Source organism: Giraffa tippelskirchi, chromosome 11 (assembly GCF_054371585.1).
Source record: "Giraffa tippelskirchi isolate mGirTip1 chromosome 11, T2T-mGirTip1v1.2.pri, whole genome shotgun sequence".
NCBI classification, from domain to species: Eukaryota; Metazoa; Chordata; class Mammalia; order Artiodactyla; family Giraffidae; genus Giraffa; species Giraffa tippelskirchi.
In genome coordinates this window covers 536044-561967 of record NC_137285.1, presented here as the reverse complement: position 1 = coordinate 561967, position 25924 = coordinate 536044, and the positions used below count along the sequence as shown (strand labels likewise).

The 25924-nt window shown below is 61.4% G+C and overlaps 2 protein-coding genes across 4 annotated transcripts; one reads left to right on the top strand and one right to left on the bottom strand.

Moving 5' to 3' along the window:
- The first annotated feature begins 666 nt into the window (after window positions 1–666).
- CDC45 (cell division cycle 45) lies at window positions 667–15719 on the top strand. 3 transcript variants are annotated; one of them, XM_081541857.1, is made up of 20 exons: window positions 667–953; window positions 1086–1173; window positions 1286–1345; window positions 2562–2654; window positions 4021–4158; window positions 4902–5048; window positions 5788–5843; window positions 6317–6365; window positions 7119–7180; window positions 7627–7677; window positions 7898–8017; window positions 8420–8551; window positions 8672–8770; window positions 9308–9469; window positions 12250–12388; window positions 12461–12544; window positions 12796–12914; window positions 13274–13350; window positions 14368–14433; window positions 15561–15719. In XM_081541857.1, the coding sequence occupies exons 2-19, from the start codon at window positions 1123–1125 to the stop codon at window positions 14430–14432; spliced, it is 1704 nt and encodes a 567-aa protein (XP_081397983.1). In that variant the 5' UTR covers window positions 667–953; window positions 1086–1122; the 3' UTR covers window position 14433; window positions 15561–15719. The 3 variants fall into 3 exon arrangements, with proteins under 3 accessions (XP_081397983.1, XP_081397985.1, XP_081397984.1); XM_081541859.1 differs by lacking the exon at window positions 667–953 and having other exon boundaries at window positions 1029–1173; window positions 7898–8011; window positions 8462–8551; XM_081541858.1 differs by lacking the exon at window positions 667–953 and having other exon boundaries at window positions 1029–1173.
- Window positions 15720–17913: 2194 nt separating this feature from the next.
- CLDN5 (claudin 5) lies at window positions 17914–19201 on the bottom strand. Its single transcript, XM_081541939.1, has one exon. It carries the CDS (start codon window positions 19095–19097, stop codon window positions 18441–18443), a length of 657 nt encoding a protein of 218 aa, XP_081398065.1. The 5' UTR covers window positions 19098–19201; the 3' UTR covers window positions 17914–18440.
- Between the last annotated feature and the right edge of the window lie 6723 nt (window positions 19202–25924).

The window sequence follows — 25924 nt, the reverse complement described above, 5'->3', positions numbered from 1 at the left end:
GGAGTCTCCAGGCAAGGATATACTGGAGTGGGTAGCCAGCCATTTCCCTCTCCAGGGGAGCTTCCCGACCCAGGGCTCGAACCCGCGTCTCCTGCTTGGCAGGCGGGTTCTTTACCACTGAGGCACCTGAGAATTCCTGAAGTGAAATGTAGTGAAGGTGAAGTCGCTCAGTCGTGTCCGACTCTTTGCGACCCCAAAGACTGTAGCCCACCAGGCTCCTCCATCCATGGAATTTCCCACGCAAGAGGTCCAGTGGTTAACACTTCACCTCCCAATGCGGGGGTTCCGGGTTCGATCCCTCATCGGGGAGCCAAGATCCCAGATGCCTCGTGGCCAAAAAACCAAAACATAAAATGGAAGCAATATCGTAACAAATTCAATAAAGATTTTGGACAAATATTAAAAAACAAAAAAAGTACTCGAGTGGGTTGCCATTTCCTTCTCCAGAGAATTCCTGAAGTGTACATGAATTTAATTTGTGGCGAGGTTCCTTTAACCTGGAGATCCCAGTTGGAGGTGGGGAGTGGGCATTTTTTTTCCCCCAAAGTAAGGCAATGGCACCCCACTCCACTACTCTTGCCTGGAAACTCCCATGGACGGAGAAGCCTGATAGGCTACAGTCCACGGGGTCGCGAAGAATCGGACACGACTGGGCGACTTCACTTTCACTTTTCCCTTTCATGCACTGGAGAAGGAAATGGCAACCCACTCCAGTATTCTTGCCTGGAGAATCCCAGGGACGGCAGAGCCTGATGGGCTGCCATCTATGGGGTCGCACAGAGTCGGGCACGACTGAAGCGACTTAGCAGCAGCAGCAGCAGCAAAGCGTACCGAGTTCAGGGTGTGTGGAGAAACGGAGTCGCACTAGACTTGCGCGACCCGCAATGCGTGCAGCCTGTGGAGGACGCTCCTCTAGGGGCGGGCCGCAGTCGTCCTGTCGTGAATGGCCTAGAGTAAGTGTCGTTCCCAGCCCGGGCCAATCAGAGAAGCGGAGAGGCGGGGACCTGAGTCGCGATTGGCTGGCCCCCGGGGCAATCGGGAGAGCCGGGACTTGGCGGGAGTCTTGACCGCCGCCGGCCTCGCAGTCTCTGTTCTAGCCCGGGGTGTCCAGGCGCCGCGGTCATGTTCGTGTCCGACTTCCGCAAGGAGTTCTACGAGGTGGTCCAGAGCCAGGTGAGCCCTTCCTGGGCTCCGAGACTGGGGGAAGGGACGAGGGCGCGCGACCGTGGGGGCAGGAGGGGCCGGGGTTCGAGGAGCCGCTCTCAGCCAGCTCTCCCCCCGACAGAGGGTTCTTCTCTTCGTGGCCTCGGACGTGGACGCTCTGTGCGCTTGCAAGATCCTTCAGGTGAGACCTGCTGGCCGGGACGGCGGTGGGCGCGGGGGGCCGGGGGCAGGCGCGAGGGGAGGAGCGGGGCGGGAGCTCGGCCTGGGGCGGGGACTCCCGCCAGGTTGCGCCCTGGGAGGGACTGCGTTAGGTGGGTTAGAGGAGAAGCCAGCAAAAGGCCAGAAGCTGGGCACAGAACGGCTGCGTTGGAGAGACCCGTAGACTTGTGGAGACTTTTCGCCTGTGGGGTTCGAGGCAGAGGAATCTGACAGTCGAGAGCACTGGGGTGTCATCAGGGATTCCGCAGATACTGATTCCTTAACCTAACAGGAAAGAGCGTTGTTGTTCGGTCGCTCAGTTGTCTCCGACTCTTTGCGACCCCATGGACTGCAGCACGCCAGGCTTCCCTGTCCTTCACCATCTCCCAGAGTTTACTCAAACTCATGTCCATTGAGTCAGTGATGCCATCCAATCATCTCATCCTGTTATGCCCCTCTCCTGCCTTAGATCTTTCCCAGCATCAAGGTCTTTCCCAACGAGTCAGCTCTTCTCATCAGGTGGCTGAAGTATTGGCACTTCAGCATCAGTCCTTCTAGTGAATACTCAGGGTTGATTTCCTTTAGGATTGATTGGTTTGATCTCCTTGCTGTCCAGGGGGCTCTCAAGAGCCTTCTCCAGCACCACAGTTTGAAGGCATCAATTCTTCGGGGCTAAGGAAAGATGTTTGTTCGGTTTTAAATATGGTGCAAGGCTTCCCCGATGACTCAGCATTAAAGAATCCACCTGCAATGCAGGAGATGCAGGTTTGACCCCTGGGTCGGGAATATTCCCTGGAGCAGGAAATGGCAACCCACTCCAGTATTCTTGCCTGGAGAACCCCATGGAGCCTGGCAGGCTAGTCCATGGGGTTTCAAAGAGTCAGGACTGAAAGACTGAGCGTGCAGCCACGAACCAAGGTTTGCATGAGCTTTGGTCAGGCCCTTGGGTCAGGAACTACTCACAGAAAACCTAGAAATACCAAGTTTTTCAGCAGTTTTCCTTTGGTGATGTTTAGCAAAGCTGAAGAATGGTTCATTGAACGTTCGTGTTCCCATTGCCTCCTAGCTGACGTCAACATTTCACTAACCTTACGTTAGCATCTGTTGTCTCTCAGCCCATCTTTTTCGTTTAATGTGCACTTTAAGATGGATTGCTGTCACCCTAGATACAGCAGGTTTTGAAAATACTCTCTCCCCAGGCCCTGTTCCAGTGTGATCACGTGCAGTATACGCTGGTTCCCGTTTCTGGGTGGCAAGAACTTGAAACTGCATTTCTTGAGCATAAGGAACAGGTATGAGAGATACATTTGAGAGTATTGGGCTTTATCTCTTAACTGCAACTTCTTAACACTGAGCATTCTTTCTGTTTCTACGATGGGGCTTCCCAAGTGGTGCTGGTGGCAAAGAGCTGGCTGTTTCTACAATGGCGTGTGTGCATTCCTAACTGTCGGCTTCCTTAGGTGACACAGAAAAGTGGGCTCTATGTGTGGGTGACTTACCCTCCAATCGCAGAAGCAAAATTGATGACAAAAACAAGATGATGAACACGGACAATGTCTAGCTTTGAGCCTGTGTTTGGACATGTTTCTCTTTCAGGTGGTTGGAGTTTGGCCGGCTGTTTCTGATACAGCCTGGTTAAAGTTGCTTTACATCAGACCATTATTTCACATTTATTTCTCCAAGAAACGTATCCCAGTTTCCAACTGGAAATTCAGGAACATGCTTTCTCCCTTTGGAATTTAAGCAGTAGAGACCAGGTGTCTTCTCAGCTCTGCATGGAGCTATGACGAGAGACAGGATGTCTGAGACCCCGCCGCCCCCCAGGGAGGGGCTGCCATCTGGAAGAGGATCCCAGAGGTTCTGGCCGCAATGAAGACTGTCCAGCAGAGACAAGTCCTCACCTGGTGCTCCTGTCATCATGAGAGGGACCGATGCCAGTTCAGTATTTATGAGGAAAGAGTTTTCTGTAGTGATAGGATGTAACAAAAAGCTTCAGTTAATATTTAGTGTTAGCTGCTCAGTTGTGTCCAACTCTTTACCAGCCCATGGACTGTATCCTGCCAGGCTCCTCATTCCATGGGATTTCCAAGGCAAGAATACTAGAGTGGGTTGCCATTTCCCTCTCGAGGGGATCTTCCCGACTCAGGGATTGAACCCGGGTCTCCTGCATTGTCAGACAGACTCTTTACCATCTGAGCCACCAGGGAAACCCCCTTAATATCCAAGATGCTTGTTAAATGGGAGCTACCTCAGACTTGCGGGAATCTGACCCAGTGCAGTGCTGCCAGCACAGAGAGGAGTCTGTCACAGAAGCGAGAGTGACAGGTCGGGAGACCCCACTATGCATTTGAACTCTAGGTCTGTCCACATCACCTTCTGAACCCCACGCCTGAGGCCAGAAGAGATTCGGCCTTTGCCTACTCCTCGTTGCCGGGACAGTCATGGTACCCGCCTCACGATGTCATCCTGTAAATGAACTTGTGCATGGGGTTGTTAAAGCGCTCGGCACAGGCCAGCTGTGGCCACGCCTGGAGCCCTTTGCCAGCAGGGCCTCGCCATGCATCGGGCTGGACGAGTCCCTGCAGGACTCCAGCCTGGTGCTGAAGGCAGAAGGCCTCCCCTGTGCAGTAACTCACCGCCTTCCTCTCCTTTGTCCAGTTCCGCTATTTTGTCCTCATAAACTGTGGTGCGAACGTGGATCTGTTGGATATCCTTCAACCCGATGAAGAGGCCGTGTTTTTCGTGTGTGACACTCACAGGCCAGTCAATGTCGTGAATGTGTACAACGACACCCAGGTAGGCCGTACTCCCTGAGCTCTCGCTTCTGTCTGTCTGTTCCTTTTATGCCACAGCATCAGGCCTGGTGTTCTTGGCAAGGCATGTGTCCACCTTGCCTATAGGAGCTGGAGCAGCCTGAGGACAGGGCCTGGTCTTCTCCATCTTTGATGAGAAACACATTACCTCCCCTTGGAGGGGCTCAGAAAGCATGTGTGGAATTCGCTGGACCCAGGAGGCACAGGGTCCGGAACCTGCTCCGAGTCTGCACTCCGAACTCAGGCCAGCCGGCTTTATTGACTGTCGGGGACCTCAGGCACCTGCCCTCTAAATGGGGCAGCACGCTCCCTGGCTACCTGGGTGGTGTGGGGTCCAGGAGGGTTGTGTGGGGCCACATGCCCTCTCACATGAGCTCTCTGAGCTGCCCGTGGCATGCACCCACAGTAGCCTCAGACCTGAAACTCTCTCACGAAGGACTTCTTTTAGGGACAGGAGTTTTGCTCACTGTGAGGTCACGGATCTCTGTGTCCTTGGTCGGAGGCTGAGGTGCAAGGTGTTCGTTTTGTTGGCTGAGTGTGGGCCTAAGAGGGAGTGTTTTATCCAGACCTAGGTGACTGCATAGTCGTTTCGTCTGCGGGCCCCATACTATCTGTTCACTGAGTGGGGTGCAGCTTCGAGAGATAAGATTCTTGGAGAGAAAAAGCGTGATGGATAGTTTTCCATCAAGAAGAGGGGAGGTTGATGGCTTTCTGTTTTAATCGTAGATCAAACTGCTTGTTAAACAAGATGATGACCTTGAAGTTCCTGCCTATGACGACATCTTTCGGGATGAAGAGGAGGATGAAGAACATTCGGGAAATGAAAGCGATGAGGGGTCAGAGCCTTCTGAGAAGCGCACACGGCTGGAGGAGGTGGGTTTGGGCCTTTCACCACAGTCCTGAGGAGCTAGTCACTCCCGAAGGTCAAGGGTCATCCCAGATCCTGCAGGCCCAGGCAGAGCTGGGAGGCAGCAGGTGAGGGTGCTGACTCTGAGCAGAATGTCTGTTTGGATCCCCTGCCCATTTTTCGATTGGGTTGGTTTTTTTTTTTTTTTTTTTAATATATATTGAGCTGTTTGAGCCCTTCTGACCAGCCTGGGAGTCCCACAGACGTGAGGGCAGGGCACAGGACACCACTCGGCACTGTGGGGAAGGTCAGAGAGTCCTTTGTTAGTCTACTGACGAGACCTGGGCGTTTTGCGAGTCAGCTTTACTGAAGTGTGACTTCTGCATGATAACGTTCACCAGGTGTGTGGTTCTGGGAGGTCTGACAGATGTACGAAGTCATGTGATAGGGAGGTGTTCCAGCACCCTCCAGAAGGTCCCTCCTCAGGACCATCCCTTGCCTTTTTAAACTGATTCTGACGTCACTGCAGATCCACACGCAGGTGTCAGAAATGAGCTGAAAGCACGTATGTGCTTTGCCCGTGTCCCCGACGGTGACCTATCACAGCCACTGAAATAGTCGGGACACAGGACACTCCCGTCACCACAGAGACCCCTCCTGGTGCCCCCGCCCACCCGCTGGCCCTCCGTCGGATCAGAACCCTCCCGGGCTAGGCACTGAGTTCTTGACTCTTTCTCAGCCCTCTGTTCTCTTTGTCACGGGCAGGAGATCGCAGAGCGAACCCTGAAGAGGAGGCAGCGGAGAGAGTGGGAGGCCCGGAGGTGAGGATGCGTCCAGTGGTGGGAAGGCGGGTCAGTGATGCCTGTCTCTTCTCCACGTTAGGGTCGGGCTTACTTGAGAGCCTCTGGGCCAGCGCCTGCAGGATCGTGTGTGTGGGCCCTGCACCAGGAGAAGCTCTGGGCCCCTCTGTTTCTCCTCTGGTCCCCCGAGGGCCAGGCCGGGCCCCCAGGCCCCCCAAACATGCCGTCCATTAGGGGTGACAGCCCTGGTCCTTTGCTATCGTAGGTTTCTAAGTGCAGATACTTCTATTTACAAATCCTCACTGATTGGATAGATGGCCATTAGGTAAAACATCTCACAGGGAAAACACAGAGCACAAAGGAGACTGAGTTACCCAGACTCCCTCCTCGCACTGGAAGCCGTGTTTCTCGGCGCCATCGGATTCCAGCATCGTCACCAGTGCTTTCTTCCCGTTGTGCTTCCTGGTGAGGCCCTGTATCTTGTGTCCTTACAGGAGAGACATCCTCTTTGACTACGAGCAGTACGAGTATCACGGGACGTCGGTGGGTACGGGGCGCGCAGTCACGGTCCTATCTCACTCTGGGGCCCCTGTCCTAAATGAGGAGGAGGATGGCGCGCGAGTTTGGGAGGCGCTCCCAGCCCTGCAGCCTCCTCTGTGTGGCCGGGGAGGGGTGAGCCTCTGGGCCTCCCCTGGGTGAAAGGTCCCTCATGCCAGGGGTGCCCAAGGGAATGGCAGCTGTTGTTTCTGTTCGTCATCAGAAACACGGAATGGGCCTGTTAGTCTGTATAGGGGGCTGGAACTCTGGACTCGCACAGGCCCGTCAGCGTCCGTGTGTCCTGGGACGAATTTCATATGGAAGACACATCGTGTCAGCTTGGGGTCGCTGAGCACAACTCAGGACCTTGAGGAACCCCAGAAAATAGGTTTCCAGTGAAGCATGCCTTGTCTAGTCTTAGGGTCTGGTCCTGGGGCCCTGACTCTGAGCGCATATTTCCAGAGCCCTTCTGTGGTCGGGGCCCCCGCTGGGCTCTGCAGGGTGGTCCTTCTGTTCCAGCAAGCGGAGGGTGCTAAGGCGCAGGCAGGCGGGTGGTCTGGGAGGGGACGGACGCCCGGCCCCTCAGATGCCAGACGCTCCCTTGGAAGCCAGCCTCCTTGGAGCTGCAGAAGGAGGCCCAGAGTCTCAGGGCAGACGGGGTTTAGGGCTCCTGATCGGACCCTTCTCCCCCACCCCGACTCCACGTGGGCCGGGCCCTGCCCTGAGCAGGACTGCCGGCCTCAGGCCCGTCTCTCCTAGGCGGCCATGGTGATGTTCGACCTGGCATGGCTCCTGTCCAAGGACCTGAGTGACATGCTGTGGTACGTGGGCCCCTCTGAGCAGGCGGGTCCCCCGCGGCCAGGCCAGGCCCCCCGCCAGTGCCGGCTGCGGCCCCGTCCTGCACTTGTGCATGGCCCTGGCTTCCTTCATGACTGCACAGCCCTCACTGCGCACAGACTCGTGGAGGGGGGCAGTGGAGCGTCACGGGCACAGGGGGTCCGAGGGTGGGGCCCGAGCCGTCAGCGCCTCCCAGCTGACCGCTTGGCCCTGCTGCCCAGCAAACTTGAGAGTGAGGTTTGAGCAAGGTCCTTTGCCGCCTGGCACCTTGGCAGCCCTGGCAGGCGGTGAGCTTCAGGGCAGGGGCGCCACGGGCTGCCTCCGGGTCTGCTGGGGGCCTGGTGCAGTGGAGTGTGTGGGTCAGACTCCACGGGGCAGAGATGCCCACGAGTGCCGCCCGCCTGTTCACGGCTGCGTCCTCTCCCTCCAGGTGGGCCATCGTTGGACTAACGGACCAGTGGGTGCAAGACAAAATCACTCAGTAAGGGCGCACCCCCGGGCCGCCCGAGGTCGGCTGCAGCGGGTTTGCCGTAGGGGATGGGGGGCCGCGTCCCTGCAGGGCCCTTTGAGGAGGAGCTGCCGTGGGCCTGGGTCCCTATCGGGACCGGACCTCTGGCGCAGTTGTGTGTGGCCTTGTGTGGACACTCGGGTGGGGCGGGGGCCCCAGGAGGGGCGGCGAGCCCAGGCATGCTGTCCTCCAGGGTGAAGTACGTGACCGACGTGGGCGTGCTGCAGCGCCACGTGTCCCGGCACAGCCACCGGCGTGAGGACGAGGAGCACGCGCTCTCTGTGGACTGCGCGCGCATCTCCTTCGAGTACGAGTATCCTCGCCACTCAGACCCTGGGCTCGGGCCCCGCCCGCGTCCCCAGGACCAGAGACTGGGAGGGCCCAGGGGGCGCACTGCCCGAGTCCCCAGGACCAGCCAGGGAGGGCCCCGGGGGCGCAGGGGGAGGGCCCCAGGGGCGCAGGCCCCTCTGCGGCTCTGCTGTGTTCAGGAGCTTCACGTGTCTCGGGCCAGAGCTGGAGACTCCCCGTGGGGCCTCCGGGTCCTGTGTGGCCACAGGGTTCCCTTGATCTCGCTGTGCATCCACACCTCCCGGGCTCTCTGTCCGGGTCGAGTCCCGTGGAGAGCCCCAGGACCCCGGGGCAGCTGGGGGTGCAGGTGGTGGTCCCGGGGTGGGGGCGGGTCACCTGCAGCTGCAGCTCCTTGACGCGGGCACAGCCTCCGCCTAGCGCTCTACCAGCACTGGTCCCTCCATGACAGCCTGTGTAACACGTGCTACACGGCGGCCAGGTTCAAGCTCTGGTCCCTGCACGGGCAGAAGCGGCTGCAGGAGTTCCTCGCGGACGTGGGGTGAGTGTGCCCCACGCCCCCACTCCTCCTCGGAGCCCCGAATCTGGTCGCTCTGGAGTGACCAGGCTGGGGTGGTGGCCAGGGGTCGCGCCGCCTGTGACCCAGCGCCCCCGCCCCCAGTCTCCCCCTCAGACAGGTGAAGCAGAAGTTTCAGTCCATGGACGTCTCCTTGAAGGAGAATTTGCGGGAGATGATTGAAGAGTCTGCAAATAAGTTTGGGTAAACTCACGTTTCTATGGATTAAACTTTGTCAGGGTTTCAGCTTTAGCCACGCTCTAAAAATAATGCAGAAAATGAGAATACGCAAATAATTGGGACCATCTCTTTGGGTTAAAAATAGGATCTCTTAAAGTGCCTGAAAAGTCTAGAATTGGGGCCGAGATGCAGACATTTGCAGTCAACCCAGCCTGTCTGTCTCTGGACCCTGGGATCCCACTGGGGTCAGGCTCAGGAGAGGTGTGCCCAGCGGGTCCTCCAGCCCTGCTGGAGGGCACGGGCCTGGCTGCTCCTGGCACCCTGGGACCCCCCTGCCCCCTGCACACACACAGCCAGCTCCTGCCACGCCCCACGAGCTGACGGCCTGGTGCCGGGCGCTCAGCATCCCTGCTGCAGTGCTGGTGTGCGGGCCTCCCATCCCGCCCGTTCTCTGACCGGAAGGGCCGTGCCACGAGAATCCATGGGGGCAGGGAGGGTGCCGTTGTGCAAGGCTGCCCCGGGCACGCGCAGATGGCCGCCCCACTGCTTCCCCCGCTGCAGCATGAAGGACATGCGTGTCCAGACTTTCAGCGTCCACTTTGGCTTCAAGCACAAGTTCCTGGCCAGCGACGTGGTCTTTGCCACCATGTCGCTGATGGAGAGCCCCGAGAAGGACAGCTCTGGGACAGACAGCTTCACGCAGGCCCTGGACAGCCTCTCCAGGTAGCGCACGGCCGCAGCCCACCCCGCACCGGCCACTCCCGCCCCCAGCCCCGCCCTGCCGCGGAGAAGGGCGTGACCAGGGACGCGGGAGGCCCGCAGCCCGGTTTCAGTGGGAATGCTTTCCTTCCTTTTGATTTTTAAATTTCTTTCTCACCTGCCGTACCTCTTCAGGCATTTCTGTTATGTGTGTTCATTCCTCTGTCTCTTTTAGTCAAATCTTCTTTTCTGAAATATTCGTTTGTTCCTGATGTTTCCCTGTCCCACTTCCTGAGGTGCACTGTCTTTTAACTGTTTCGGCTTGTTTTGAAATAGGATGTTACCGTTGTGGTCCTCTGAGGACGCGTCTGTCTAGCTGACCTTCCTTCTCGAGAGCGAGGCCATCCTCCCTGTCCTTTTCCTGTTGGTAACTGACCAGATCAGACCATTTCTCATCTGTTGCGAGTTTACTCTTCCCGACTTTTTCGGGGGGAGCCTGCCCTGGCCCCCTGGACTTGGCCACGACTCCCGTGTGGCTCCCGGGGCCTCTGTCCGCGGCTGCCTGAATCTTCTGTCTTTCTTAGGCCTCTGCTCCTCGGCCGCCCCGACTCTGATGCTGACAGTGCATCTGCTGGCCAGCTGGGGGCCTCCTCCCCCCGCTTTCAGCTCACGGGCAGCAGTGTGGCTCACTCCCTTGTCTTCTGAGTGTGAGTCTTAGAACCAAAGGTCATTGGTTCTGTAATGTCGTTGCTCCGTCTTTATCTAGAAGTATGGGAAAATCCAAAAACCATACTGTCGACTGTTTCCACCCATCTCAGAGCTGATGGGCCAGTCTCAGCCATTGTCCGCTGACTTCCTGTCGCAACAAAGAGCATTCAGCCCCTTCTGTCCGCCTTCCCTCCTGCCCATACAGTGCTGCCCCTATTTTTAGCTCCTTCGTAGCTTTAACATTCTCACGTCTTGGTCTTGTCTCCCCAGTCAGTGAGGAAGGGTTGTTGGTGTCCCTCATTTTCCCCTCCCCCGCACCTCCCAAGCTGTGAAAATGCTTCCGTGTGTTCACGGTCGATAACCGTGGGGTAGAGGGCCGAACGTGAGCTGCCTCACCTTTGGCTGTAGGTTGATTCTAAGGGATGAAGATCAGTGAACAGTGGTCCGTGGTTGGGCTGATAAGATGTCCCAGAGTCACTAACGTGCAGGGCGTGTGTGTTAGTCACTGAGTCGTATCCAATTCTCAGCGGCCCCAGGGACTGTATCCGGCCAGGCTCCTCTGTCCGTGGGATTCTCCAGGCAAGAAGATAGAGTGGGTTGCCGTTGCGTCCTCCAGGGGACCTTCCTGACGCAGGGATCGAACCCACATCTCCTGCTTTGTGGGAGGATCCTTTATCGTCCGAGCCACCTGGGCAGTGACCGCATTCCTTCCGGCCGCACAGCCCTTTGTTTTCCCTGGAGCCTCCTTTACTGCATCCGGTTTCCCAGCTCTCATCCCCTGAGCGCCTTCTGTCCAGCAGAGCCTGGGGTGTGACCTCCCCTCCAGGCCCCCAGGCCTGCCGCTGACCAGCCGGACGGGGCCTCTGGGGCGGCCCCGGCGCGTCCTGGCTCCTCGGCCGTCTGCACGGCCTCGTTTCGCAGGAGCGTGATTCTCAAGCAGCTCCTAAAGAAAGGGCTGCTGAGGGGAAGGTTCTGCACCCTCGCGTGTCTGAAGGTGCCCCCTTCGCCCTCAGCCGGGTGCTGGTCTGGCTCATGCAGAATTCGGGGCTGCTCCCCGCCTCCTAGCAGCCCATCGTGCCGATGAGAAGTCCAAGCCGTTTGGTTCTTGTTTCTCTGTAAGTGCACCCCAGACCCCACCAGAAGTTTTCGGGACCTTTTTCAGGTCTCAGTGTGCAAAAGGTCTAGTGGTGTGTGAGGTCGATACCATTTCCTGCGTCAGGCTGAGCTTTTGGGTGAGTCCGAGGGAACGCTTTTGTAGTTTCTCTTCACTGTCCCCCTCCCTGCCAACACGCCTGTTTCTTGATCTTTCTGGGCCTGGAATAGTGCTCAGTCTTGCAGTCTGGTTCCTCCTTCTGTCTCCCGCGCGTCTGTCCCGTCTCTGGTGAGGAGCCCGTCTGGACGTCAGCCTCCAGGGAGCTGCTTATGTGCTGCAGCCACCATTCTTCCACAAACTTCCCAGCTTCCGATTGTTCCTTTTCTGTGGCACCCTATTCTTGGTTTATGAATATATTGCTCAAATCGCTCTGAAGACACCAGCTAGAGTTCATTTTCAGCATTCCTGTGGTTCCAGATCATCTCCAGCTTCCTCTAGGGCCATTTTTGGGGCCCCAGGTCTTTCTCAAATGTCTGGTGCTCCTGTCACCAGTTCCAGGGCGCAGGGTGGTGCTGTGGACGCCCAGCGAGCCCTGGGTCTCTGGGGACGACCTGCTGGTGGAAGGCACGGCCTCATCTTGGCAGGTGGGGAGCCAGTGTGGCATTTCGGGGTCCTCACCTGCAGGGTATGGAGGTTCACTTGAAGGGCTCACTGCTTCACAGAGGGGACCCCCTTGGAGTGGGAGACGGGCAGAAACCCGTCTGCCAGGCGGCAGGGTCCTGGTGCCCCCCACACCTCCCCAGTCAGAGCCCTGCAGGGCACCTCTGCTCGCTGCCAGTCTCTTGTCCTCCGACACCAGCCCCTCCCCGTGACGTCCATCCACGTGGATAAACACTCCGTCACTTCCTCCCACGTGGGAGCGAGCTGGGCAGGAGGGAGGGGAGTGCGTCCCCACGGCCCCTCCATGCGAGCCTGTGGCGCAGCCACGCGTCTGCCGTTGCAGGGGTAACCTGGACAAGCTGTACCGCGGCCTGGAGCTCGCCAAACGGCAGCTGCGTGCCACGCAGCAGACCATCGCCAGCTGCCTCTGCACCAACCTCGTCATCTCCCAGGGGCCCTTCCTCTACTGCTCCCTCATGGAGGTCAGCTCCCCCCGACGCACGCCCCCTGCCAGGCGCGCCGGCTGCCCCTGACCGCCCGTCCCGCACCCACAGGGCACCCCGGATGTGGCGCTGTTCTCCAAGCCCGCCTCCCTGAGCCTGCTCAGCAGACACCTACTCAAGTCCTTCGTGTGCTCGGTGAGGGCGGGGGGCCTCTGGGGCTGGGGTCGAGTTCAGCAGAGGCAGGTGAGGGAAGCATGGGCCTAGGAGGGCCTCCCGGAGGTGGTGACAACCACGTCAGGACCTGAAGCTGGGGACAGTGGGGGGAGCATCCAGGGGCCCCGGAGGCTGGGGCAGTGGGCTGGGGACGTGGGCGTCTCGGGGCTCCTGGGTGCCAGGGGCACTCGCCTGGGCACAGGCCATGACCGAGATGTGCATCCCCCTGGCAGACAAAGAACCGGCGCTGCAAGCTGCTGCCCTTGGTAATGGCCGCCCCCCTGAGCACGGAGCAGGGCACCGTGACTGTGGTGGGCATCCCCCCAGAGACCGATGGCTCGGACAGGAAGAAGTGAGTCCAGGCGGCTGGGTCTGCTGGGGGTTCGGCCTCGGTGCCAGGCCAGAGACAGCCTTTTCCACCTCGAGGCGGGTGGGCGGGGGCTTACATGCACGGGAGGTGTGGCCCAGCACCCGGGGCGCTCCTGCACCCCAGCTCCCTGCACCCCGTCCCCTCCCCTCCCCCGGCCCATTCCACCCTGCCGTGCATGCCTAGGACCCCACCCCACACAGCTCCGCGGGGTGTGGGGGGCGCTGGGGGCACGCCTGCCCGAGGGCTGAGCAGGGCTGGCTTGTAGCGGGACCAGCAGTGGCCTCCCGGAGGGGCCTGAGGCCCCGGGTGGTGCCGGCGACAGTGCCTCTGTGTGTCCGCAGCTTTTTCGGCCGGGCGTTTGAGAAGGCGGCGGAGGGCACCAACTCCCGGGCACTGCACAACCACTTCGATCTCTCGGGTGAGAGTCCCTGCACGGCGCCCGCGAGGCGCCCGGGGGCCCTGCTGGCAGCCCTCTGACCTCGGGCCTGCGCCCCGGCCCAGCCTGGGGCCACTTCCCCCGGGAGCCCTGAGGCTGTCCAGCGGAGGCGGCAGGGGCCGACCCTTGGGGGCCGCCAGTGCTCATATCACCTGCAGTCTCCCGGGCGCCAGGGTGGGACGGGTTCACATTTGGCCTCTGCACGATGTGAAGCCCTGGTTGGGGGGCTAGGAGCCCACATGCTCTGGCGCCCGTGGGCCACGACCAGAGGTACCTCACGAAACAGACCTGACACAACCAAACCAGGCAGCGCCATGGGGAGGAACCTGCCTGCCGGTACAGGAGACGCAGGAGACGAGGGTTTGATCCCGGGGTCGGGAAGATCCCCTAGAGCAGGGCATGGCGACCCACTCCAGTGTTGTTGCCTGGAGAATCCCATGGACAGAGGAGCCTGGCGGGCTACCATCCATAGGATCACAAAGAGTCAGATGCGACTAAGACCATACAGACCTACCAAAAAATCTAAGCCCACCTCCAGGGACAGTCACGTCCTGAGGTGCTGGGGTCCAGCTGTCACATCATGTAGGGCAGGGGGTCCTCCTGCTGCGCCACCTGCCCCTAGAAGGGACCTCTCATGCCACTAGCAGGGCCTTCGCAGGACCCGTCTCTGCCCCGAGACCTGCCTTCACCCCATGGCCTCGGGTCTGGAGCCACCGTCTTGCTGCCAGGCCATTCTCATGGTCTCGTGGAGGCGGTCCCCCCAGAAGCAACCCCTCCTCTCATCTCAGACCTGAGACCGGACAGGTGGTGCTGGCCGGCTGGCAGGACGCCCCAGCCTCCCCACGCTGGGGCCTCCGGGGGCCGAGCTGCTTGGCGCCCCCGCTCCCAGGCGGGTGGGTGGCTGGGGCAGAGTGCCCCAGGGAGCCAGGCGCGCTTGGAATGTGCGGGGAGTTGCCGCCCTGGCCCTGTCCCAGCAGTGTTTTCCTTTCATTACCGCAGTGATCGAGCTGAAGGCTGAGGACCGCAGCAAGTTCTTGGACGCGCTCGTGACCCTGCTCTCCTAGGGTGAGTCGGGCAGGCCGTGCTGGAGCTTTGCCACAGAGCCCGGCTTCTGCTCGCGCTGGAGGCCAGGCGGGGCCCTGTGGAGACGGGCACAGCGCCTTCCCCGGGGCTGCCTCCCCGGGCTGGCGGGGCCACAGCGGGGCGCGCTGAGGGGGCTGAGCTCATTAGGCTCCCGGGTTCCCTTCAGGGGGAGCCGGCGTCTGCCTCGCTCTGGCTGCCAGGTGTGGTCAGGCCCCGGGCGTCTGCGGCTCTGCTGTGCTGGACGCATGAGGGGGCCCAGCCCGCGGCAGCCGCCCGGCGGGAGAGCCCAGCGCACGCCGTCACTGACAGTCCAGATGCCACTCGGCCACTCCCGCCCCGGTGCCCCAGGGCCACCTCTTCTCCAGGGCCCTTGGGCGATGGGCTGGGGCCTGCTCTGTCCAGGCCCCCAGGCCCCCCGCAGCAGAGGCCCGGCCTGGCCCCTCCCTGCGCCCTGGCTGGGACGCAGGCCCCGTCCAGGCCCTGGCATGGGTGTGGGGGGTCCCTCCTGCCAGCCCAAAGTCTCCAGCCCCCGGTTCTCTGTTGACCTCAGGGCTTGGGAGCCCCAGTGGCTCCACTGAGAACAGTCTGGGGCCTCAGGGACCCCAGCCCCTCTCGGGGGGGGCCCGGGACTTTGGGATCAGATTTGGGTCTCCTGAGCAGTCTGCAGGGGACCCTCGCCAGGCTGCCGCCGTGTTCTCATCTAAAACAGGGCTGACACCCCTTGGGCCTGGAGGGCGGGGCCTCAGCAAGGGCCCTTGGGGGCTTGAGTCAAAGCTTCCAAGTGGGGGTCTCTGCAGCGGGGCGGGCATTTGGGACAGACCCCTCCCTGCAGCCAGCCCGGTGATAATGCCGCATCCCATGTGAGGCGCACGGAGCCCGGGTGGGCCAGCCTGGGGAGCCGGGAGGAGCGCTGGGCGGGGTCCGCAGGGGAGGAGGTGCCGGGCCAGATGGCCTTCGGTTCTCAGGCAGGCAGGTGGCAAGGACCCCCACCCGTGAGTGCTGGGCCGCTCAGAAGCAACCACTCGGCTGGAAGGCCTGGTCACTGTGTGTTTGATCTGGGAAACCATAAGAACTGTTTACATTTATTTTTTCTTTTCTGTCTTTTCTAGGGTTTGATTTCTTCAGAAGTAACCTTCTCCTTCTCCTTATTTATGTTAACTGGCTTTTATTTAGGTTGTAAGTTATGGACGTGGTTTTAGACGCCAGGACAATGGTTTTTAATGGAATAAAATGGTGCCCTAATCTTGGGTCTGGCCACAGGGCCAGTATTTGGTTGTTCCCTGAGCCTTCTGTGTCCAGAGAGGCCTTGGTCCTGTGTCCCGGGCACCCTGCCGCCCAGCAGGAAGTCCACGTGAGGAGTGACCTCGGGACTCCCTGGACAGCTGCGGGTGGAGCCCGGGCCCCCAGCACCCGCGCTCCCCACCGTGGTACCAGCAGGACCGCCCGCTCCACCCACCCGCTGCTTCCTCAGACCCACGCTGTTGACCACGCACCCATCCAGGCCCACCCTGCCACTCACCCCAGCCCCTGTCTGTCCAGGAGCCCCCGCTTTGCGGGCACCCTGGGTGGGGACAGTGAGTGCAACGCCCCGGTTCAGGGGCTGAGGGGCCTCGCGGTGAGTGTCAGCTGTGTCCCATCACAGAAGGTCCAAGCTGGGCAGGCCTGCAGCTCTGGAGCCATGGGCTGGGCTGTCCCCGGAGTGCCCGCGAGGGCTGCAGGTGGTCAAGGGTGCCGCGTCTGCCCGTTGGCGAGGAGACCGCCGTTCACACACGTGGCTGACACTCTGGCCTCTGCCTGGAGTTGAGGGCCCAGGGAGCAGGCAGGCTGGAGGGCTGCGGGCAGGAGGAAGCACAGTGGTTTGGGCAGCCGTTAGGTTTGTGGGAAAAGCCCAGAAGAAATCAGGTCCAGAAGTTGAACATGGGGGGGTGGGGCGGGTCTCCAGGTAGGCCTGGGGGAGGGTGGTGGGCAGTGCGGTCAGCTGCACTGGGGCCATGTGACTCCTCTGGAGGGGAGTTCACCCCAGCCCAGGAGGGTCAGGGATGGCAGCCTGGCCCCGGGGGCCCTCACGCTCCCCACCCTGGCCGTGTGCAGGAGCCAGGGCTGGGCAGCAACCATTCAAAATCCTGGCTGGGGCCTGGGGCCCTGCAGTCAGCTCAGTACAGTGTCCACGCGCTGTACCCCACAGCGGGGCCATGTGGCCAGGGCAGAGGGGCTGAGCCCAGGACCACACACGCCCTGTCCTGGGGGCTGCTCCAGGTCAGGCCCAGGTGGCGATGCCACCAAGGCTGCTGGACCTCCGCCCGGGGACCCGGCCCTCTGTGCTCGTCCCACTGTTGGGGGCTTGGGCCCCCAGATGGATGGTTCAGCCTCCCTGGAAGTCCTGGGACTCGGGGCCGTGTTCACAGCCATTGCCCTGAGCCCACGTCCTCATGTTCTGCCCCTCCCCACGGGACAGCCTGGCCAGGCCTGGGAGACTCCTTGCCTCAGGACCTGGCCCAGGCCTCCTGGACATGAGCTGGGGCAGATGCCACGCCCTCCCCACTGGCGGGTCTGGAGCTCCTCCAGCAGCCCTGCTCCCATCCGCTGTCCTCTCCTGCCCCGGCCTTTGACAGACGGTGAAAACGCATTAATTCAGAGTGCTGAGAAGAGGGCTGGAAGCACTGGCTTCTCGGTGGCTGTCACAAGTCTGGCCCACTCTGCCCTTGTGGGGTACCCACCCAAGGTGCCTGATTAGGGCCGGCACCGGCTCCCGGGGGCCCCACCCACAGGAGGAAAGTCACAGGGTACCCCCAGCAGGGGCTGACAGACATGCTGACAGCTGGCCGGAGTCTGGGCCGGCTGCCAGGACACGGGTGGGCGCAGGCCTATGCAGGGAGCCAGGAGTGTGGGGCTGGAGCTCAATCTGGGCAGCCAGCTGCCAGAGCCTCCTCCCCATGGCATTGTGGTTGTCGACCTGCAGCCCCCTCTCCAGAGCCTGGCACCCACCCTGGACTTGCCCCTCTTCCCGCTGCACATTGGCAGCAGGGACCTAGTCAGTGTCGTACAGATGTCTGCCTGTGGGAGCGGTCCAGGCATGGATGAGCCCTGGGAGGGCAGGCGGAAAGCACCTGCCCGGTGGTGCCTGGCGCCCAGTCCCCTCGGCAAAGTCAGCAGCCCTGGCACTGCCTGCATCCCAGGACCACCCCCCCCACGTTGGCTGGGTCCATCTGCAGCATCTGCTGGGGTCTGCCTCAGCCCCTGTGCCCACCCCTCCCCTGAGGACTCAGCAGTGGCCCTGCTGGCTGCTGTTTCCCACCCAGTGGGAAGGCGACCAGACGGCAGGGGGACCTGAGAAGTGGCTGTGGGATCTCCCGGTTCCCAGGGGGCCAGCCCTGCTTATTGGGAAGAAATCGGTGGGTGGGTGGATGAAAGGGGGCTGCTGGGCACAGGGGGGTGGCTGCACAGAGGACAGGACACGGGTGGGAGGGTATCCAAACCATTTACTAAGCAGACTCGCACACTCCCCACAAGCTGCAAAGGCGGGCAGGGTCCTGGCCCCACACCCAGGATCTGGTGTCTGTAAGCCTCCCCTGGCGAAGTCCAGGGCTGAGACAGGGAGGTCCAGCCCGTGGGTGTCGTCTAGTCCGGCTGTAAACGTCTCTCTGGCGGTCCAGGCTGGGGCCCCTGGGCTCTCGGTCTGTCCCTCGGAAATGTGGAGCCCCTGGGGAGCCAGCAGCATCTCCAGTCTGGTGCCCATACAGCTGCAGGAACACGCTCCCTACCCACATGATCGGGGCCAACACCGCGCATGAAAGTCACTGCGCGTCCTCCCAGGCGCGCATCGCCGTTACGGGGTAGGGCGCAGCCCGGGCTGGCCAGGCGGCAGGAGAGGACAGGCCGCTGGCCAGAGTCCAGTGCGGGCGCAGAGCCCCGAGTTCCGCGGAGCCGGCGCGCGGCACACCCCGGCGGAGGCCGATCCCCTGGCCAGTCCTCCCTCTCGCAGCCCCGCCTCAGACGTAGTTCTTCTTGTCGTAGTCACCGGTGGCCGTCGGCCGCCGCGACGCCGAGTACTTCACCGGAAAGCTAAAATCGGGGCGGCCGGTGCAGACCCAGGCGCCGCAGCACACGAGGCCGCCGCCGCACATGAGCAGCGCCGAGGCGGCCCAGCCGATGTAGAGCGCGGCGCCCAGCTCGTATTTCTGAGACATGGGCACGGTCGGGTCGTAGAATTCGCGGACCACGATGTTGGCGAACCAGCAGAGCGGCACCAGCGCCAGCAGCCCGCAGAGCGCGTAGAGCGCGCCGCCCGTAAGGGCCACGCGCGCCTTGGCCGGGCCGGGGGCCACGCAGGTGGTGCACTGGGCGCCCGCCAGTGTCACGAACAGCGCGACGAGCGCCAGCAGCACGGCGCCCACGGTGAGGGCCCGCGCCGCCTGCACCTCGGGGCTCAGCGCCAGCACCGAGTCGTACACCTTGCACTGCATGTGCCCCGTGCTCTGCACCACGCACGACATCCACAGCCCCTTCCAGGTGGTCTGCGCCGTCACGATGTTGTGATCCAGGAAGGCCGTCACCTGCCACATGGGCAGCCCGCACGCCAGAATCAGGCCCACCCAGCCCACCAGGCACAGCACCAAGCCGAGAATCTCTAGCGCCGCCGACCCCATGGCTGGAGACAAGACGCGCGCCCGACGGCCCGGGGCCTCGGGGCGCGCGCGGCTCACTCGCTCAGTCTCCAGGCCTCGCGGCCCCGCAGTGCAGCCTCGGGTCTGAGGGCGCGTCTGGAGGGGCTTCCCTTTTGAAGGTTCGGGGGCGGACTCTGCCCCCCCCGGCCCTGCCCCCTGCCCTGGGCAGCCAATCCGCGCTCGGGCATCCGTCCGCAGCCAATCGCAGGCACCCCCGGCCTCCGGAGTAAGAGAAACAACTGCGCCGAGGGATAGCGGGCTGCGGGGGCGGGGAGAACCGCTCGGAGCTCGGCCGCGGCCCCAGGCCCCGGCCCGCCGCTGTCCTGGTCTCGGCCGATCCCGTTCGGGGGTGGCCTGGGGTGGCCGCGCACGCCCCGCGACCCGCCTCCCTGTGCGCCCTACCTCGCCGTTTCAGGAACTGCACGACCCTGAATCTGTCGGACCCTTCCCCCGGCACATGCCTGAACGAGCCAGTCAGTCCCTGTCTCCTGGGCCAGCTCCGGTTTCCCTGGCCCCGGTCGACCGGCGCCCCCGCCATCGCCACTGAGCCAGGACCTGCGTTGGGGGCTTCCTCGTCCCTGCTCCCGAGTTAGCCAAGCATGGCTCGGCTTGATCCTCCAGGAAGCTCGCGCTGGAGTCCAAACCCAACTCAGGCCCCTTCTCCGCAGCCCGACCGCGATGGCCCTCCAAGGGTCGACAGAAACTGTCTCCCCCACAGGTCGGGAAGCCAGGAGGGCCTGCGTGGGTCAGGGTTCCAGCTCTGTCCAAGTTCCTGCCCAGCGGTACCGCGTCCCTGGGGCCTGAGGCTCCAGCACTACACAACGGGGCCTTCCCACGGCCCCCCCGGAGACCCCCCACTCTGCCCTTGCCCCAAGGGCTTCCTCTTCAGAGAAGCCTCCCACCCCCTCCTCTGAGGCTCAGCTCAGGAAGGCCCCAGGGCTCTGCAGTGACCCGCGCACAGGTGGTTCTCCAGGATTCACTCTGGCTCAGGGCTCAGCTGCTCACTCCCGCTCGGCCTCAGACCAGGCGCTGGGGAACAGCTGGGGCGGGGCTCTGCCCTTCCCCTCGTGGCAGCGGCCCTGGCACCCTGGCCCCCAGGCCCCCCTCCGGAAGCCAACATGGAGCTTCCTGACCAGGAGGAAGAGCTCCCGTCCTCGCTAGAGGCGGGAGGCGAGGGATTTCCGGGCATTCTTCTGCACAATGGTCCAGCCAGCTCTCCAAAGGCCCACTGGGATGCACACTGGGCCCCCTGAGGCTCAGGGCGGACCGGGTCCCTTTCGGCAGCACTCCCCTCCATCAGCCCCCTGTCTGCAGCAAAGTCCACCCTGGAGTGGGGCTGCTCGCACCCAGCTCGGCCCCCAGTCCCGGTCCTTGACTCCTGGCTCCTCTTCCTCAGGTGGCTGAGGACACCTGTGGTCCCGCGTGGGGAGGCGCCTGAGGCAAGTCTGCTGGGCCCTGTGGGACTGGAGGGACAATGTTACCCCTTCACCCCAGACCCCTCCCTCGCTGCAGGGATGGAGCCCCAAGGGCCACTGCCTCCCAGACACCCCTCATTCCCTTCTTCCCTCCTGCTGCAGACCCCTCCTGGACGTCCCCTCCCTGTCCATTCCGGGGGGCCCAACCCTACCACCCACCCACCCTTCCAGTCTAGCTTCCCCACCGCCCGAATCCAGGGACCTTGCCCAGAGTTCCCCCACCACGCTCACCCTGCCGTGCCCCGGGGTCCACTGCTGTGGCCCCCTCAGATCACCTAGGCCCCCCTCTGGGGTCAGGCTCTGCCTGGAACCCGCTGCAGCTCGCCCTGCCTGCAGACAGAGCGCCAACTCCAGGAGCAGCCAGGGGACGTGAGCCAGCTGCACCCTCCACCCAGACCTGCCCCCTCTCGGCCCGCAGGCTGGCCCGTCTACACCCACAGCCTCTTCTGTCTGCACTGCCGTGTCCCTACTAAGGACTCGCACCTACTAAGCTGTGTTGCCAAGGGACTTCCTCCCAGATGCCTCTCTGCCCCCAAGCTGCAGCTGCCCGTCTGTGGCCACCTCTCACACCCTGATTTCCACCCCGACGCCGCTGTTGATCATGGACCCAGCCCTGCCCGTGGGGGCGTGAGAACATGCCAGCCCCGCTTCCACTCTCTGGAGCCTTCTGAACACCTCCTGTGCATGAGCATCGTCCCCAGGAGAACTCCTGCCCTCGACCAGGGGCTGGCCTTTTAGGTGCGCCCTCGGCTGGGAGGGTGACACCAAGTGATGAAGGGAGTGATGCTTCAGCCCCAACCCAGGACGAAGTCCGGCACGGGAGCCCAGAGGCAGGAAAGGGCAGGAGGGGGCTGGCGGCCTCGGGGTGACGGATGTGGCGGGCCCAGGCCCGTAGGCCAAGGTTCGAGGGGCGCCCGGCCGGGCGGGCTGCGGAGCCCTGATTTCTGGCGAGGGGGCTCCCAAGCCAGCCAAGGCCACCTGCTCCTCCGCTGCTATTGTTCTGCCTTCCCAGGGGAAGCGCGGCAGGCCTCTTTAGCCGTGTGGGGAGGCCTGACTCGGCAGAAGTCAGTTTATCTCGAGCAGCTGCCGGCTGACCCTGCCCCGCGGCCACCCGGTGACCTTCCAGGGACGATCTAAATTTAGGCTCCAGATTTCAGAGGACTGGGCTCTGGGAAGCCCCGAGTTAGGGAATTTTGCTTCGGGGAGGGGGGAAGTGAGAAATAAGATGGCTTCTGTCTTTTGGCTTTGAAATAGTTAAAGACGTTTTCCTCGGGGCACTGAGCACTGCTGGGCCCTTTCCTGGCACAACTGGTGTTCCCGAGGCAGCTCCCTGAGCGCCAGGCTTGCCCCGGGCCCACGGTGCCCTGCGTGGGGGGGACGGGGGGCGGTGAGGGGGCCGCTGTGCCCATCCCAGGGTGCCCGTGACAAACAGCTGGCAAGTCCACATTTCAGATGAGGGATCGGGGCTCTCCCTGCCCCATCCCGCCGCTGATGAAAAGGAAGCCCCCCACAGTGGAGGCCGCAAGGCTGGAGGGAAGCAGCCACCGACCCTGGGTCCTCTGAGGCCCTTCCTGAGCCCTCCAGGTCCCTGAGACGCCCTCCCCGGCTCCCATGACCCTCGCAGCTCATCCACGTCACTCCCGTCCTCAGAGCGGGCACCGCCGGCCGGTCGGCTGGTAGAACGGGAGGGCACTGTGGCTGCACCTTCCCCAATGGGTAGGGGAGCCTCCCGGCGGCAAGGGGCCCTGCTGGAGTCTGCAGCCCCTGTGCCCGCACGGACGGCACTGGATGGGCCTCTCGGGGGCTCCACGCACTGGCAGCAGCGGCCTGCACTGCCTCCTGGCCTTGCTGCTTGCCTTCCCGGCCCAGCCACCCCGTCCTCTGTGGGCTGCATTTTGCGATCATTTCATACTCTCTCCACTTAAGATCAGTCGAGGGATTCTGGGTCCTTTTTCATCCGGCTTCGTATTATAAACACAGCCCTACTCTGTCCCCCGCTGCCCCAGGAGCCGCACAGAGCCGGGGTGGAACCCTCTGCCTGCCCTTGCCCGGAGGGGCCTGTGACCAAGCGTCCCAGTTCTGTAAAATGGGGGCATAATGGGCTCAACATCAAGGGTTGCCATGGTGCTTAGAGAATGGCACTTGCTGGCTCAGGGTGGACGCTGGATTCACAGTATATTGGTGACGACCATCTTGGTAATTATGCAACCATCTCTGAAGACACGTTTCAGAAATAACAATCCTTCTATTGTAAATAATGCCACAGGGAATGTCATTATTCACGAGCCTTGGTATTTGGGATAATTTCCTCAGGAAAATCTCCTCCAAGTGGCATTTCTGGCTCACACCCCAGAGGGCGTGTCCCCTACACCCTTGTCTGCGGATGAAACTGCCCTGACTGTCACTGGCTCTAGGCAGTCACGGCTTTTAAACTTGACTGCACAGGTACACAATGGCACCTCACTTTAATTTGCATCTCTTTGCACAGCCACGAAGCCACATTGTTTCCAGTTTTCGTTGCTCGGGTTTATTTCCTCTTTGGTGACATGTCTGTGCGCCCACACAGAGCCTTGGTGTTTTCCCGAAACTTTACATGTTAAAGACATTACTTGTTATAATATATGTGGCATATACTGTTTTCTACTTAATCTATTAGTGATTTTTTTTCAAAATGTTACAGAAGTTTGAATTTTTGAGTGTTCAAATCTATTAAGGTTTTCCCTGTGCACTGTTTTCCTTTAGCCATCAAAAACTCCGTGTATATCTAGAAAATACAAGCAAGTTATGATTTCTTACAATTTTCTCCTATATTTCTTCATGTCAAGGAGGGCGTCTGATTCTGACCAAGATGCAGAGGACTAATTGGGAGAGTTTTGCTCAGGAGCAAAAACGTGGGGGGGGGGGTCACAGATAGGAAAGAATAAATTTAAAGCTAGGACAACGGGGTTATTCCATTTGAACAAGATTTTTTTTTTTTTGGAGGAACTTCTGTTTTAGTTTCGACATGCGAACTCGCAGTTGTAGCGTGTGGAATCTCATTTCCTGACCAGGGATCAAACCCGGGCCCCCTGCATTGGGAGCGTGGAGTCTTACCCACTGGACTACCAGGGAAATCCTGGTGGTCACTTTAGAAAGGCAATAACCTCCAAAGTTCCTTCCTATCCTTGCCTTTCTGCCCACAGCTCCGACACTTTAGAATGTGTAACCCATCACCTGCTGCAGGCTCTCACGCTACTGTTCCTCTGTGGTTGTTTCACACACTCAGGGCTGGTGTGTGTGCAGCATCTACCCTAGAGGATGCCCCCAACTCCTGCCTCCTCGGGCAGTGACCACGCCCAGCTTGCCAGGCCGAGAGCAAAGGGCAGGAAGGGGCTGTGAACACAGGCCCGCGCCCCCGCGGCTCCCAGGAGCCGGTCCTCAGATCCTATCACAGGCTCATGCTTGCATTCTCAAGCCCTCGGGAGCTGGCATCCAGACCAGCACTGGCCCAAACACAGGGTGAGTCAGAGCTGGACGTCCAGGCCAGGTGGACCACACCAAGGACGCGGGGCGGTGCTCGCAGCCACAGCCCTTCCCGGGAGGCTGGTGTGGAGCACGTGAACTCAGCCTCGGCTGCCCGGGTTGCCCCCTGCAGACAGCCCCTTCCTTTCAGACTTTCACTGAACGTGTGTGAGCTGGGGCTGTCCCAGCGGGGCCCCCCTGCAGCAAATGGTGGCCCAGCATTGTCCACAACGCCCAGGACGCGGCCTCAGATGGCGTCTCCGGCTCTCATTCCCCACAGGCCGTGGGCAGAATGCAGAAGAGCCAAGCGCAGGGACACAGGTCGTACCCAGCAGGCCGGAGGCCTTGGAGAGGAGCCGCCCCTCACACATTTAGAGGAAAGAGCAGTTCACCAGGGAGAAGGGGCCATCAGGCGTCCGGGGGAAAGACAGACCCTGCGTGAGGGCAGGGGCGGGCGCTGGAGGACCCCTGTGGCTGGGCTCTGGCTGGCTGGGACTGGAGGAGGGCCCCTGGAAATGAAGCTGGGGAGAAGAGAAGCCACCACTGCAACAGGCGCGTGGTCACGGCTGGCTGAGGGAGGCGGCCAGACTCTGAGAATTAACCAGAGTGGTGATGATATAAACGCGTATTCCTAGATCCCACCGCAAATCCCAGTACTCATGGCTGGGGCCTGGGCAGCTGCGTTTAGGCAGGTGCTCTGAGGGCCCTGTTAGGAAGCAGTGGGCCCAGAGAGTGAGAAGGAATAAATAAGCCTCCCTTTCTGGGAGGCTGCGAGGACACCACGGGTGCCTGTGCTGACTTCCCGGAATGGAGCCAAGAGAACCTGGGTAGAGCTGAGAAGTCCAGACGTGGAAGGTACTCGGGGCTCTGCGCTTCCCCTTGCGGGTGGGGGTTCCACCCCCGGTCAGGGAACTAAGGCCCCACATGCTGCAGGGCATGGCAGGAAAGAATAAGACACGGGCGTGCGTTTTCGAGTTATGGAGGTAAGAACTGGGAACAGTGGAGGAAGCGGCCTCCAGGGAGGCCTGGAGCGGGACAGGCCAACTTGGACTTCATTCTTCACAACCTTAACTTTCTTTTCTCAAATATAGCTGTTACCTTTATTACTAAAACAACATCAAATACAAACAAAAGCGATGGAGAGGTCAGGAGGAAGGGCGACTGGCCCACAACCTCCCTTGCTTCCTCAGGGCCCTGGCCAGTGGCTGTGCCTGCGCCCTGCAGCCTGGCACCCCGCTACGGAGTGGGGCTCCCCTCCTTCAGCATGGGCCACGCCCTTGCCACCGCCCTCCAGAGAAGTGGGCACTAGCCCCTGAGTGCCCGCAAGATGAGGAGGGCGCTGCGGTAGGAGGGAGTCCAGAACCACCGCCAGGAGTCATATAGCCCTGACCTCTCTGGGCTGCAAGGGACCTTCCTGGGGTTGCACAGCGACCCAGTCCTTCCCGGAACCAGTAGTCTTCGCGGCTTGAAAACATAAGCATAAAATAAAGAGCAAACCTTGCTGGGAAGCTGGCTGTGGGCAATCGGCTCGGCCTACACTGTGGACTCAGCAGCCAGCTATTTCAGAGGTCCGGGCGGGGGCCACCGGACACAATGTGCTGGGGAGCCACAAGGAGACGGCTGCTTCTGGGAGAGGGCTGGTGATGACAGCCGTGACCCCAGACAGCCGAGGGCTTGGCTCCCACCAGGGCCCCGGCTCTGTAGGGCTGTTTTCAGGGTGAAGGTTATCAAGTCCAAAGCCCTCTCGTCCAAAGCCAGACAGCCGCTGTCCTGTCCACAAGGTCGACGGGGAGGTGTTTCTCCTGCCCAAACATGCTGTGCCAGCAAAGGATA